Genomic DNA, 13,611 nt, shown 5'->3' on the forward strand with positions numbered 1-13,611 from the left:
TGTAACCCAAGCCTTCAAAAACTTGCCTTCCAAATAATGGGAAGAGATGCCTTAATGATATGGTGAAGTGCCCTCAGATTTAGGGAGCAATACTCAAGCAAAGGCTTGAGCTTGAAATCCCCGGATGCGTTACCCCCAAGCAATAATGTTAGGCTATCCTTCGATGCCTTATGCCTTGGTGCACTTATTTTCCTCTTTCGAAATGTAAGTCCTTTCAGGCATTTTTTCCCCAAAATAAGCCAGTCTTGTCTACATTAAATATTTGGTTTGGCAAATAACCTCCCTCTTCAACAATTTTTTTTTAAACTTATTTTTTTATGCATTTCTACAACAAAAAAAAACAACCAAAATAAGAGATTAATACAGTGCAAGATAAACGTACAATAATATGATTCAAAATAATGATAAAAAAAGCACCCAAACTAAAGTCGTGTAAAGTTAGTACCCACCCCCCGCAAGAAGAAAAACTCAAGACCAACCACAGCAAAATGTAGGAAATACAAATCAGAACATTCAAGCCCCCAAACCTGTACATGAAAATAAGAACAAAAGATAATAATGCCTATTACCAAGAAAAAAAAGCTGAAAGGGACTAAGAAGAAACAATCTAAAGAAAAGTTATGAAAATATTCAAGAAAAGGTCCCCACACCTTATGAAACTTTATGTCTGAATTAAGAAGTGAGTAGTCAATTTTTTCAAGGTCTAAACAGGACATAATATCATTAAGCCATTGGGCATGCGTGGGTGGGGCAACATCTCTCCACCCAAGAAGAATTAAACATCTAGCCAAAAGAGAAGCAAAAGATAATATTCAACGTTTAGTCCGACTCAAATGTATATCTGTCTCACCCAAGGAGCCAAGAAGAGTAATCAGAGGGTTAGGTTCTAATTGGCAATTCAGAATATGGGATAAGGTTAGGAAAACATCTCTCCAAAATTTCTCTAGACTAGAGCAGGTCCAGTACATATGAGTAAGAGAAGCCTCGCCACTTTTGCACTTACCACAAACAGGACTAATGTTAGAGTAAAATCAGGACAATTTAGATTTGGACATGTGAGCCCTATGTACAATCTTAAACTGTAAAGGACACTGGCGAGCACAAAGAGAAGTTGAGTTAACTGACTTGAGAATTGAGTCCCAGACCACATCAGATAAGGAAATATTTAACTCATGCTCCCAAGCCGTTCTAATTTTATCAAAGGGGGCATGCCATAAAGGCACTAATTTATCACAAATAAAAGAATTAAGCCCTTACCCAGTGGATTAATAGAAAGAAACAAGTCCACAGCGTTTTTCTCAGGCATCTCAGGAAAGTTGGGTAATAAAGGATTAATGAACTGTCTGATTTGAAGTTACCTAAATAAATGGGCATTAGGTAGATTAAACTTAGCAGAGAATTGTTGAAAAGATGTGAAATGATTATCAATGAAAAGATCTTCAAAATGCCTAATGCCCTTTCTATACCAATCATAAAATGTTGAATCGTGCATAGAAGGTGAAAAAAGATGATTATGTAAAATAGGACTAGAAAGGGAAAAACCATGGAAACCATTAAATTTTCTAAACTGCACCCATATTCGCAGAGTATGTCCAACAAGAGGGTTAACAATTAGTCTAGGCAAACTACTAGGGAGTGCAAATCCAAGTGGTGCAGAAATAGAGAGATCCTTAGTAGAGTTCAACTCTACTATGTTCCCAAACTGAGTGAAAGCTGAATGTAGGAAATAATTACTCTCATATCTACTTCCTTAGGACTGGTGACAACCAGCCTTGTATTTCCTTTAACCTCCTTGACCCAACGGAAGAACTAAGAGAGTGCATGTTGAATGCACACTATGTGACAACCTGTGTGCAGTTTTCTGATACAAATCACCCCTCCTTATAGTCGCTACAGAGCCTGTGTGCTACAATTCTCTACGTATTCCCATTGTGATGTCTCATCTATTGTCCCAACAGTCACCACAGTTTTTCTTGTCCTTCAGTTACTAGCAGCAATACTCCTGTTCCAATGTGCTTCAGTTTCCCTCCGAGGGAACTTTGCTTCTCCTCGTATCAGTTGACATGGCATTTATTTCACATCTACAATGGCAATGTCCATTTCTATCTGGTAATACAGATTCTTGATTCATTGAAAGTGGCATCACAGGTAGATAGGGTTGTAAAGAAAGCTTTTGGCACATTGGTCTTCATACATCAATGTATTGAGTATAGAAGATGAGATGTTATGTTGAAGTTGTATTGGTGAGGCCTAATTTGGAGTACTGTGTGCATGCTTTTCTGGTTAGCTAACTACAACAAAAATACCAACATGATTGAAGACTGTAAAGAGAATTTACAAGGATGTTGCTGGGTCTGGAGAAGCAGAGATTTAACAGGTTCGAATGTAAAACTATGAGTAGATTTGATAGAGATAGACAAAAGGAGAGTATAGACAGGGTAAATGCAAGCAGGCTTTTCCCACTGAGGTTGGATGGGATTACAACCAGAGGTCATGGGTTAAGGGTGAAAAGTGAGAAGTTTTAGGGAAACATGAGGGGAAACTTCTTCACTCAGAAGGTTGAGAGTGTGGAATGAGCTGACAGCACAAGTGGTGCATGTGAGCTCGATGTCAGTGCTTAAGAGAAGTTTGGATAGGTACATGGATGGTAGGGGTATGGAGGGCTATGGTCCCCGTGAAGGTCGCTGAGAATAGACTGTTTAAATGGCTTCAGCATGAACTAGATGGGCCAAAGGACCTGTTTCTGTGCTGTACTTCTCTATGACTCGACTTCATCAGTACCCAACCCAACCCTTCCACTTCAGCAGTCCCCAGGAGTTAACAACTACATTCCATTCTTGATAACTGTTGGTACGTTGGAAATGAACAAACAGTTGCTGCGAGGATCATAGAAAACAGTTGTTTCAGGAGAGCAATTTGACATTGGAAGAATGGCTACACTGACTCAGTGAATGAATAAATGAGTCTGCTCAGTGCTTGGCTTCCTCCAGGCCGATTTTTCCAGTTGGTGGATAGAAGGTAAGTGGAGATACCCTACTCCCACCAGCCAGAAGATGCCTGCAGCAGCCAACAAATCCATCTTGCCAATGTCCCAAACATCTAGAACATAAGCCTGCACCTCAATGTTGCCTGACACCAAAGAAAACAGTTGCAATTAAATACTGAGCTGGCTTTGTTCTTTCACACCCCCATCTTTAACAACTGGCAACAACACTCCCAGATACGGAGTTAAAAATGGCCTAGAATATCCACAAATGAATCCAAGAAAACCACACCATCACAACATCCATTTATTCCTTAGCAGTATCACCTCACTATATTCTGCTTCAACCTCATGGCTCCCAGGTCTGGAGTTCTCTCCTTGAACCTCTCAAAGCAGACATGAAAGTTTCTCACCTCATTCAGGCCTTTCCCTGTAAGCTGGAACACACCCGTCTTCTGTGCGGTCTCCAGGTGAGCTTTCAGAGCACTGTTCCCCATGGCAAAACCACACAAATCCAAGGAGAGAAATAATTTCCTCAATCGCCATTCACATACAGGTCATTATGAGACGAGTACTTTACTCACACGAGATCATATCTTAAAAAAAAGACAAAAAAAACAACTGACAACATCCGCCGATGTCCTTGCTGGGTCTACACCAAAATATCAACCAATTCAAGTCAGCACCCATTGCAGTCAATGTCGATGTTCCAAGTTCTGGGTCACCGGGACTATTCACCCAATAACATATCAATGTCAGCAGTCTTTAATAGATAAGGGCAGAATTAGACCCAAGTCTGCTCCACCATTCAGCATGGCTGATCTATTATCCCTCCCAACCCCATTCTCCTGTCTTCTCCACGTAATTTTTGATGCCCCTACAATTTTTTTTATATTATTAATGTTTTTGGACCATTTTAAATATAACTATTTAATATACAGTAATATATATTTACTGTAATTAGTTTACTGATTATTTCCCTATAATATCATGTATTGCATTGTACTGCTGCCACTAAGTTAACACTCGTGACATATACCGGTGATATTAAACCTGATTCTAACACCTAACAACCTTTAAATATTCCCAATGACTTGGCCTCCACAGCTGCTTGTGGCAATGAATTACACGGTTTCACAATCCCCTGGCTAAACTTCCTCTCCATCTCTCATCTTTTCACCTTCTGAAAATCCAAGTAAATATCCATTGACTCTCCCACCATCGAAAACATTCTCTCTACATCCACTCTATTTAAGCATTTCAATATTGGGTAGGTTTCATTAAGAGAAACCACCCCCACCCATTTTTCTAAACACCAGCAAGTACTGGTCCAGAACCCTCAAACACTGCTCATATATTAACCTTTTCATTCCCAGGATCATTTTTGTGAACCTTCACTGGACCTTCTCCAAATTCAGCACATCCTTTCTTAGATAAGGGGCCAAAGCTACTCACAACACTCCAAGTACGGTCTGACCAATGCCTTATAAAGCCTCAGCATTACATCCTTGCTTTTATATTCTAGTCCTCGCAAAATGAATGCTAACATTGCATTTGCCTTGACTTAACTTATAATTTATGAGATATAATATGAAAAGAATGTCTCACCTGCAGAATACACCAGCAGCCAACTAGAAAAGGCTCCCTTTATTCCCTAACTTCACCTCCTACCAGTCAGCCAATGCTAGTATATTTCCTTTAATAACATGGGCTATTATCTTGTTTAGTTGTCTGATGTATGACATCTTGTCGAAGGCCTTCTGAAACTCCAAGTACACAACTCTCTGTCTATCCTGCTTGTTATTTCCTCAGAGAAAGAAATCCAACAGATTTGTCAGGCTAGATTCCCCCCCCCCCCCACCACCAAGGAAACCATGCTGAATTTGCCCTATTTTATCATGTGCCTCAAGTACCCCAAAACCTTATCCTTCAAAATGGACTCCCAACACCTTAGCAACCACAACTGGCTGATACTTTCCCATCTTCTGACTCTCTTCTTCAAGAGTGGAGTGACATTTGCAATTTTCCAGGCCTCTGGAACCATTCCAGAAAATAGTTATTCTTGAAAGATCATTACTAATGCCTGCACAATCTCTTCTGACACCAGGATGTACACCATCTGGACTTATCTACCTTTAGGCCTTTAAGCTTCCCAAGTACCCTTAGTAATAGCAGCTACACCCACTTCTACTCCCAGCACTCTAATTTCTAACATACTGCTGGTGACTTGCACAGTGAAGACTGACACAAAAATACTTAAAGACTTTGTCTGCCATTTATTTGTCTCCATAACTAGCTCTCCAGCAGTCTAATATCCATTCTCACTTTTTCTTTTGCTTATCTTTAACCTCCTGTCAGCCATGGTTACCTCATCCTCTTCCTTTGGGATGAATCTATCCTGTGCCTTCATAATTGCTCCAAGAAATTCTTGCTATCCCAGTTCTGCTGTGAACTCTGCTAGTATCCCCTTCCAATCAACCAGATTCTCTGTAATTCCCTTTACTGTACTGTAATACTAATACATCTGCAGGGTGAATCCTATCATAATATGATTACTGCCTGTTAAGGATACCTTACCTTAAGCTCTTGAATCAAATCTGGTTCATGACTCATCACCCAGTCCAGATCTGCCTTTTCTCTCATGGGCTTAACCACAAGCTGCTCTTAAAAGGCATGTTGCAGGCATTCTGCAAATTATTTTTCTTGGAATCCAACACCCACCCGATTTTCCCAATTTTCCTGCATAATAAAATCCCTCGCGTCTCTCAAACCCCAATTCTACTCAACATCCAAGAACCATGAAAAAAAATCCACATATTTACATCAGACAAGTCCCAAGCAGTGACACCACCCACCACCAAACAAATCGTTGTCTCACTTCTTATCCCGCTTATGGCATTCCCATCCATGAGTTCCTCACCATCAAAATGCTGGAGTTACCAACCAGAGGCGAAAACTAACCCAACCCAAAGTCCATGGGCACCAGCGGTCAGAAACCAAGTACCTGTAATAATAATGCCCTCCTCCCGCAGACAGTACAGCTTTGCTTCCTCAGAAAACACTATGTATTTCCGAGGCCTGGGCCCCGCCCGAACCGGACATTTGGTCTTGTCCCCCGCCACTTTCATCACCTGAGTAAACCGTAAACGATCTCTCCTCCCAGCCTCGAGCGCCAAGCCTGTGGCCGGAAACTTCACTGTCGGTACTTCCGCTTGTTCTCGGAAAAGAGCTCACGTACTCTGCTTCTTCTTGTTTTTCTGCGGTTGGCACCCAGCATTACCGCCACCTTCTGCTCCGGAGTGTGGATCAGACGATGGATTTATATTCCAAATCCCTTCACCCATTCACACACACACACACGCACGCACGTACCCACCCTATCCTTTCTTATTTGGCCATCCTAATACCCTATTCCTGCTTATCTATCATACCCTATTAAAAAACCCTGTATCCCTTAAGAAAGCAAAAAGTACCCTGACCTGTGCTCTCTCACCCATACCCAGTAACCCTTTTAATATGAATTCCTGCACCCCCAATTCCCTTAAATTAATTCTCATCATCTCTCTCTGTATCCCATACTTCCTGCAACTCAGAATTACATGTTCCACTGATTCCCCTTCCTAACATTTCTTAAACAATTCTGTCTGGTGTTTCCCTATCATTTTCCATATTTTGTTTAATACACAGTACCTCAGCCTTAACCTAGTCCACACACTTCCCTCTCTTCTGTATCCACTGCCTACCCTAGTACCTGTAACACTCTTCTGAGTTTGATATAAGTGCCTCCCTTTCCCCTCTCTGTCCCATCTTTCCTGCCACATTTAGATGACGTTTCCCCAGATTACACACATTACTATTACTAATGTGCATTTCTATATTCATCCACCCTCTCACTCCCCTTCACCCCTACATGAGCTGGAACCCATAAAAATTTTACCTGACTTCCCCGATTTGCAATTCTTGTGACTGACTGAAGGACTTCATTAAGTACATCTTGCCGGCTGTTTGAGTGAAAAGCCCTTAAACTTGCTAGAACTGAGGATGAATCTGAGCATATCAACACTTAGGCTTGTCTAGCTTTCTCCACCCAGCGCAACGCACCCAACACTGCCAACATCTCCACTGTATACACACCCAACTTATCAGATGTTCTTCTGCTGATTCCAATTTCTTTTGCTGGTATAGCCACCCCAAACCCTGTCACTCCTGTTTCAGGTTCTTTAGCACCATCCGTATAAATCTGAGTATAATCACTATACTTTTCCATCCGATAGTTAAATGCACTTACCAAATCAGCTTTATATTTTTCTTTCCTTTTCACCTCTAACAAATGCCTGTCTATGTCAAGCCATACAATCTTCCATGGAGCTACAACCAGGTAAACTACTAAAGGACTTATCCTTAGATCATACACTCCACATTCTTTAGCAATATCATTCCCTACCTGACTAAGGTTACCCCTCTGAAACATCCCATTCTTCCAGCACTCCTGCACCACTTATTTTGCAGGGTGAGAATCATTGCGACCCTGCAAATTAGCCCAGTAATTTGCCATCAATTGCATCCTTCTTAGTTCCAAAGGCATTACTCCCAATTCTACCTGTAGGGCTGATATTGGTGATGTTTTAAAAGCCCCACTGCACATCCTCAAAGCCTGAGCCTGAATCACATCCAGATTCCTTATAAGAGACCTAGCTGCTGATCCATATGCTACACTTCCATAGTCCAAAACAGATCTGACTAAAACCATGTACATCCTCTTCAACGCTGAACAACTTGTTCCCCATTCCCTACCAGTCAAACATCCATCTCATCACATTTATTACTTTTTTACATTTCATCTCAACTTTCCTGATAATGGTCTGCCCACATTAACCGTGAATCAAACATAACTCCCAGAAATTTAAATGATCCAACCCTTTCTAATTCTATCCCATACATCCTTAACTTCTTCCCTACCTCAATTCTTTTCCTGGTGAAACATACAGTTTGAGTTTTTTCTACTGAAAATCTACATCCCCAATCATAACCCCACTCCTCCACTTCATCAATTGCTCCTTGTAGCTTCCTGATTATATGCTCCATATTCCTACCTCTTTTCCACAAGGCCCCATCATCCGCAAACAGTGACCTACCTATATCCAGTGGTAACTTTATGAAGACATCATTGATCATAACGATGAAAAGTAACAGGCTAATCACACTACCCTGAGGTATGCCATTTCCCACTACGTACTGATTTGATAATTCTGACCCAATCTGAACTTGAAATTTCCTACCAAACAAAAACTCTTTTATCCAATTAAAAACTCTCCCACCAACCCCCATCTTGTGCAGTTTAATTAACAATCCTTCCTTCCGCATCATGTCATAGGTTTTTTCTATGTCAAAAAACATTGCAACTACCGACTCTTTATTTGCCTGGGCCTTTCTTATTTCAGTCTCTAACCTCATCATTGAGTCCATGGAATTCCTTCCCTTCCTAAAACCACTCTGATAACTTGTCAGTATTCCCCTCTTCTCAAGATCATACGATAACCTTTCTGTTATCATCCTCTCCATTATCTTGAATATATTTGATGTTAATGCTATTGGCCTGTAGCTAGTGGGTTTTGATGGATCCTTGCCAGGTTTCATAGAACATAAAACAATATAGCACAGTACAGGCCCTTTAGCCCATAATGTTGTGCCAACCCTTAAACCCTGCCTCCCATATAACCCTCCACCTTAAATTCCTCCATATACCTGTCTCTTATATTTCACTAGTAAAGTTTCCTTATTGGAATTACTACTGCTTATTTCCATGCACTTGGTAATCTTCCCTCCTCCCACACTCTGTTGTAAAGATGCAGCAAGAGCGTTCCTTCTCCAAGATTTTTTAGCATAACATAGCATATCAGATCTTTCCCTGGGGAGGTTGGTCTCAATCTCTTTATTGCTCTCATCATTTCTGCCAATGTATATGGTTCATCAGTTTCTTCCCTCCTGTTTAACACACCTGGGTATTGACTCATTGTTCTTTCCCTTCTCCTTTGCCATTCTTCAGCCAAAGTTTCTGAACTGTGTATCTTTACGAACGACTTGGCCATGATCTCAGCCTTATCCCTACTGGAGACTGCTGTTTCCTCCTCAGATATCATTACTGGATATTCCCATTCCCTTCCATCTCCTTCCATCCTCTTAATCTTTCCCCATACCTCTCTCACAGGCATTGTTCTTCCTATTTTGTTGCAAAAACTCCTCCAACTTGCCCTTTTAGCTTGACATATAGTTCTTCTCACCACTGCCTGTGCCTTCTTATATTGAATCAAATGCTGCATATTATGGGTTCTTTTAACTAGGCTGAATGCTCTATTTCTGTTTTTTTTTAACAGCCTGACAACATTCCTCTGTCCACCATGGTACCAGTTTTCTATTCATCCTATTTTTAATCCTGGGTATAGGTCGTTCTGCTGCCATAATAATTGCTGAAGTCACCTGTTTAGTTCATATATATTTCCACAAATGTCAATGCTTCCTTCACTCAAATTCTGGAACTTACCCCAATCTGCTTTTCCAAACACCCATTTTGGGATTCCACCACCTGGTCTTACTTCAACTCTTCCACCCACTGAACATGAAACTGGGTAGTGATCACTGCCTACTGTTGAAGCAGTCCAAACTCCCCAGTTACTAACTCCTGCCAAGGTATTAAGACACTAATGTAATATCTAATACTGACTCAGTTCCTGTTGTTATGTTTATTCTTGTTCCTCTACCATCATTCATACACACCAAATCAATTTTTCCATCAATTCTTCAATTACCTTTCCACTTGAATCTGTAAACCATATTGTGCTGTGAGAATTGAAATCTGCATACCACGCTACTTTATCTCTGTTTTGTCCTTGTATCCTTACTAGGCTATCCAAATCCAACCTTTTACATGGATTATAGTAGTTAATTATGACCACTTCCACCACTATGTATTCCTGATTATCTCCCTTTTCCAGTACCCTATATGGTATACCTTGCTTGATTAATATAGCACAACCCCCTCCTCCCCCTAGATTTCTATCTTTCCTTCGACCAAGTCTCCTGAATACACACTACATCCAGTTTTACAAACATTTCTTTAATAAACTGCTTGAATTCCTGACTATTGACCAGCAAGCTCCTTGCATTCCATTGCAAGAGAATCACCATAATTAGTATCAACCAACCCATGACACTTCCTGGTTTGACTGATTAGTAAGGTTCTCCTTCACTTCTTCCCATGTCAATCCTACAAACCCTAAATGGTTCATTGCTGCTTTGACAACCAGCTGAATTTTTTCATTTTTTTGATGTTACCTCAGCCATACTATTAATCACTCCTGCAATGAATGTTACTAGAGCCTTTTTGTCTACACAATTCCTGTCATTTGTGCTTTGTTGCATCTCTTGCATCCCTCTTGCTCCCTGTTCATTAGGAGCATTATTCTGTTCTCTTGACAGCTTCTGCATGTGATCTTTCTTTTCACTCTTATTTCTTGAATTTTATTCTCCCATATTATAACCTCACACCCACCATATGCCACATTATGAGCTCCTCCACAATTACAGCATTTTCATTGCACTCCTGTTCCACACTTTCCGTATTCATGATCACCCCCACATCTAGCACATCTCCTCTGCCTATTAGTTTCTAGCTATGTGTCCAAACCTTTGACAATTATAGCACCTCATTGGCTTTGGCACATACACTGAGTAACCCATAAAACCCAGGAACACCTTTCCTGGCACTCTTTCTTCTTCAAGTTCAATCAATACTGTTTCACTTTCCTTTTTCATTCCCTCATTTGTTGTTTTTAGTCTTTGAACATTCATTATTTTCCTCCTTTGATGTTCCTCTTTAACTCCTCCATATTTATTCTCATTGGTACCCCCGTGATCACTCCTTTACATCCACCACCATTTCGTGGTCCCACCCTCCCTCTGTATTCTCTCTTAATTTGAGTGCTTTCTCAAGCTGTTCCTCATTCGTACATCTTACCAAACGGTTGCCATCATTAAGGACTTTTGCAAATACTATTTCCCCTATCTTATTTCCCAGTGTTGTTAGCCCAAACGGGTTAATTTTCTTCATGTTTCCTTGATCCTTCTCATTAAACCTTATTATGACAACGCCTTCTCTCTGAACTTGTTTATCTTCCTCACTTTCAGAGCTCTCTCCACTATCAGTTCTTATTCTTTTACTCCCTTTGTCTCCGTTTTCATTCATCCGTCTCCTCATTCCAGTCACAACCATCCATTTTTTCCCCAGCTCACGTGCTTGATCTCTAGGTAACAGCTTTAAATGACCTTATTGACGTGCCGGAGGTGTTTCGTCATATTTGCGCGACTTAGTCGTGAAACGTCATCGGCATTCGACTGAATATCGGCGCGAAACGAGAGGCGGTGAGTGATGGTGGGTTAGGGTGTGTCGTGTATGTGGGCCTGCACCTCTCACAATTCCCCTTCGCCCAGCCTAACTTCACCACAACATCCCCACTCACGGTCGCTGACAACGAGGGCCATGCTTAGGCCGTTTCATCAATATAACTCTGTGCCGATTCCTGTATGGCTACGCACAGCTCAAATGCCGTCTATAAATTCGCTAATAGATAACCATTGTTGGTAGAATCTCAGATGGTCACTGATTTGTGATCAATGATCACTGTTATTGGCCGAATCAGTATATAAGATTTTGTTTGCTCTCTCATTGGCTTCATCAATCCGAGCTTTGTTAACATCCGCCTGTTTAAAACAAGAATTGGTGTTTGCTTACTGAGATACTCACAGACAGAAATGCAGTCTGACAACTGATGGGAAAATTTAATGGGAACAGTATCATTTTAAAATTTGGTCTTCAAGTTTAAAGTAGTTGCTCTACCTTCTAATTTGATAGTGCAGAGAATGATAAAATGGTTACAGCCGAAGAGGCCATTCCATAAGACACAGGAGCGGAATTAGGCCATTTGGTCCATTGAGTCTGTTCCACCATTCCATCATGGTTGATTTAGGATCACATTCTGCTCCTCCCTGTAACCTTTGACACCCTGACTAATCAAGAACCTAATGCTCTGCTTTAAATATACTCAATGACTTGGTCTCAACAGCCATCTGGAGCAATGAATTCCAGATTCACTATCGATTGGCTAAAGAATTTTCTCCTCGTCTTTTCTAGTCTGAGCTCAGCTCTCCACTTCTTTTTGGATTCCAGACCCAACCAGATCCCCTTTACCACCACTCTCCTCCATCTAGCAGAATTAGTCCATACTCTCAATAATTTCTCCTTTGGCTCCTCCCACTTCCTGCAAACCAAAGGTGTAGCCTTGGGCACCCCTATGGGTCCCAACTATTCCCTTTCTTGAATAAAGGTGACATTCAATAGTTTCCTTTCTTGATTCCCACCATAGCCTTAGATACATCTCATTGGACCTAGGGGATGTACTTCACATTTATTTAGTTGAAGACATCCAGGGAAAATCCTGGACAATATTTCTCACTCTCTGCATGCCACCTTGGCTGAACAGGGAAGCACTTTTAATTTGAGTGCTTTGGAAGCACTGCTCCAAAGAGCGCTATATGAGGTCATTCTTACCTTTGGTCATTAGGCTCTATAATGAGTTAGCCTATAGCTGGGGAAGTGATGACCCCCTCCTGTTAGACTGTGGTAACTTATTTTTTATTCTTTCTTCTGCACTTGTAATGCTACTATGACACTGCAATTTCCCTCGCAATCAATAAAGTATTTATCTTAATGTTAATATCCTGTAGAATATCACCAACACTTCTCCCTCAGTTCACCATCTACCTTATTTCCCTCCTGGCCCACAGCCCCTAGCTCTATATACAGATTGCCCCTAAGGGGATTTACTCTTTCCCTGATTACTTTTGCTAATATACTTATAATCTACCCTGTGATGTTTTGTAATCTTGTCCTCATGGACCACCTTTGCCCTTCTATTTTTTTTAAGTTCTCACCTACCCTCTCCCTGGTCCTCAAGGGTCTCTCCAGTTTTTAGTCACTTTTCTTTAACTTATTTTTATTGATCAAATTCTCAATATCCCCTCTCCAGAGTTCCCTGATCTAACTATATTTACTTTTTATACTTAGAATGTGTTGACTCTGATCTCTCGTAGAAGACTAACTTGTTTACCTGCAACCCCTGTCAAGTTTCACCAAGCCCTGTCATTACCTTGTGTGAGTAATGCACCTTGGTTTGAGGAACCAGGCTCGTTTGGTGGGGTGTTGTGTGTGAGTAGTGCACCTGGGTTTGACAGTGGACATGTATACACATGAATAACAATAACACTGAACTTATTGAAATCCATCTTCTGCCAATTTAAGACAACTTCCAGTGCATGTTTACCAGAATGTATCCCAGAACGCCCTCAGTGATGCATCCCTTTCTCTGTGTGTCTCTCTCACTCTCTCCCTCCCACTCACCACTCCCCACCACCCCAAGTGATATTGTATCTGTCTGGGTGTGAGTACCAGTCTGTTTCCGAGTCTGTAGTAATATCATGGTGTGATTGTCAATGTGAATCTGTGTCTGTCTGGGTTCCAAGTGATTAATGAAGCCACTGATCCATTTTTGTGTGGTGTGTCTGTGTATGGGCCT

The 13,611-nt window shown here is 41.1% G+C and overlaps 2 protein-coding genes across 5 annotated transcripts in view; one reads left to right on the forward strand and one right to left on the reverse strand.

Annotated features, from left to right (window-relative positions):
• Positions 1-11,259, reverse strand: part of lrrc57 (leucine rich repeat containing 57) — a 30,154-nt gene extending 18,895 nt beyond the window's left edge. The window contains exons 1-2 of one of the 2 annotated variants that reach the window (XM_059951626.1): positions 6,115-11,259; positions 3,397-3,579 (exon numbers count right to left, since the gene is read on the reverse strand). In XM_059951626.1, coding sequence (XP_059807609.1) covers positions 3,397-3,480 — 84 coding nt within the window. In that variant the 5' untranslated portion in view covers positions 3,481-3,579; positions 6,115-11,259. Of the gene's footprint in view, positions 1-3,396; positions 3,580-5,987 lie in introns of both variants that reach the window. The other variant, XM_059951632.1, reaches the window with a different exon arrangement.
• A 71-nt stretch (positions 11,260-11,330) lies between these two features.
• haus2 (HAUS augmin like complex subunit 2) overlaps positions 11,331-13,611 on the forward strand; it is a 70,061-nt gene continuing 67,780 nt past the window's right edge. The window contains exons 1-2 of one of the 3 annotated variants that reach the window (XM_059951650.1): positions 11,350-11,401; positions 13,104-13,190. The gene's annotated coding sequence lies outside the window, so the exon portion shown is untranslated. Of the gene's footprint in view, positions 11,402-13,103; positions 13,191-13,611 lie in introns of all 3 variants that reach the window. The other 2 variants (XM_059951657.1, XM_059951653.1) reach the window with 2 other exon arrangements.

This window comes from Hypanus sabinus, chromosome 2 (genome assembly GCF_030144855.1).
Source record: "Hypanus sabinus isolate sHypSab1 chromosome 2, sHypSab1.hap1, whole genome shotgun sequence".
In the NCBI taxonomy this organism is placed as follows: domain Eukaryota; kingdom Metazoa; phylum Chordata; class Chondrichthyes; order Myliobatiformes; family Dasyatidae; genus Hypanus; species Hypanus sabinus.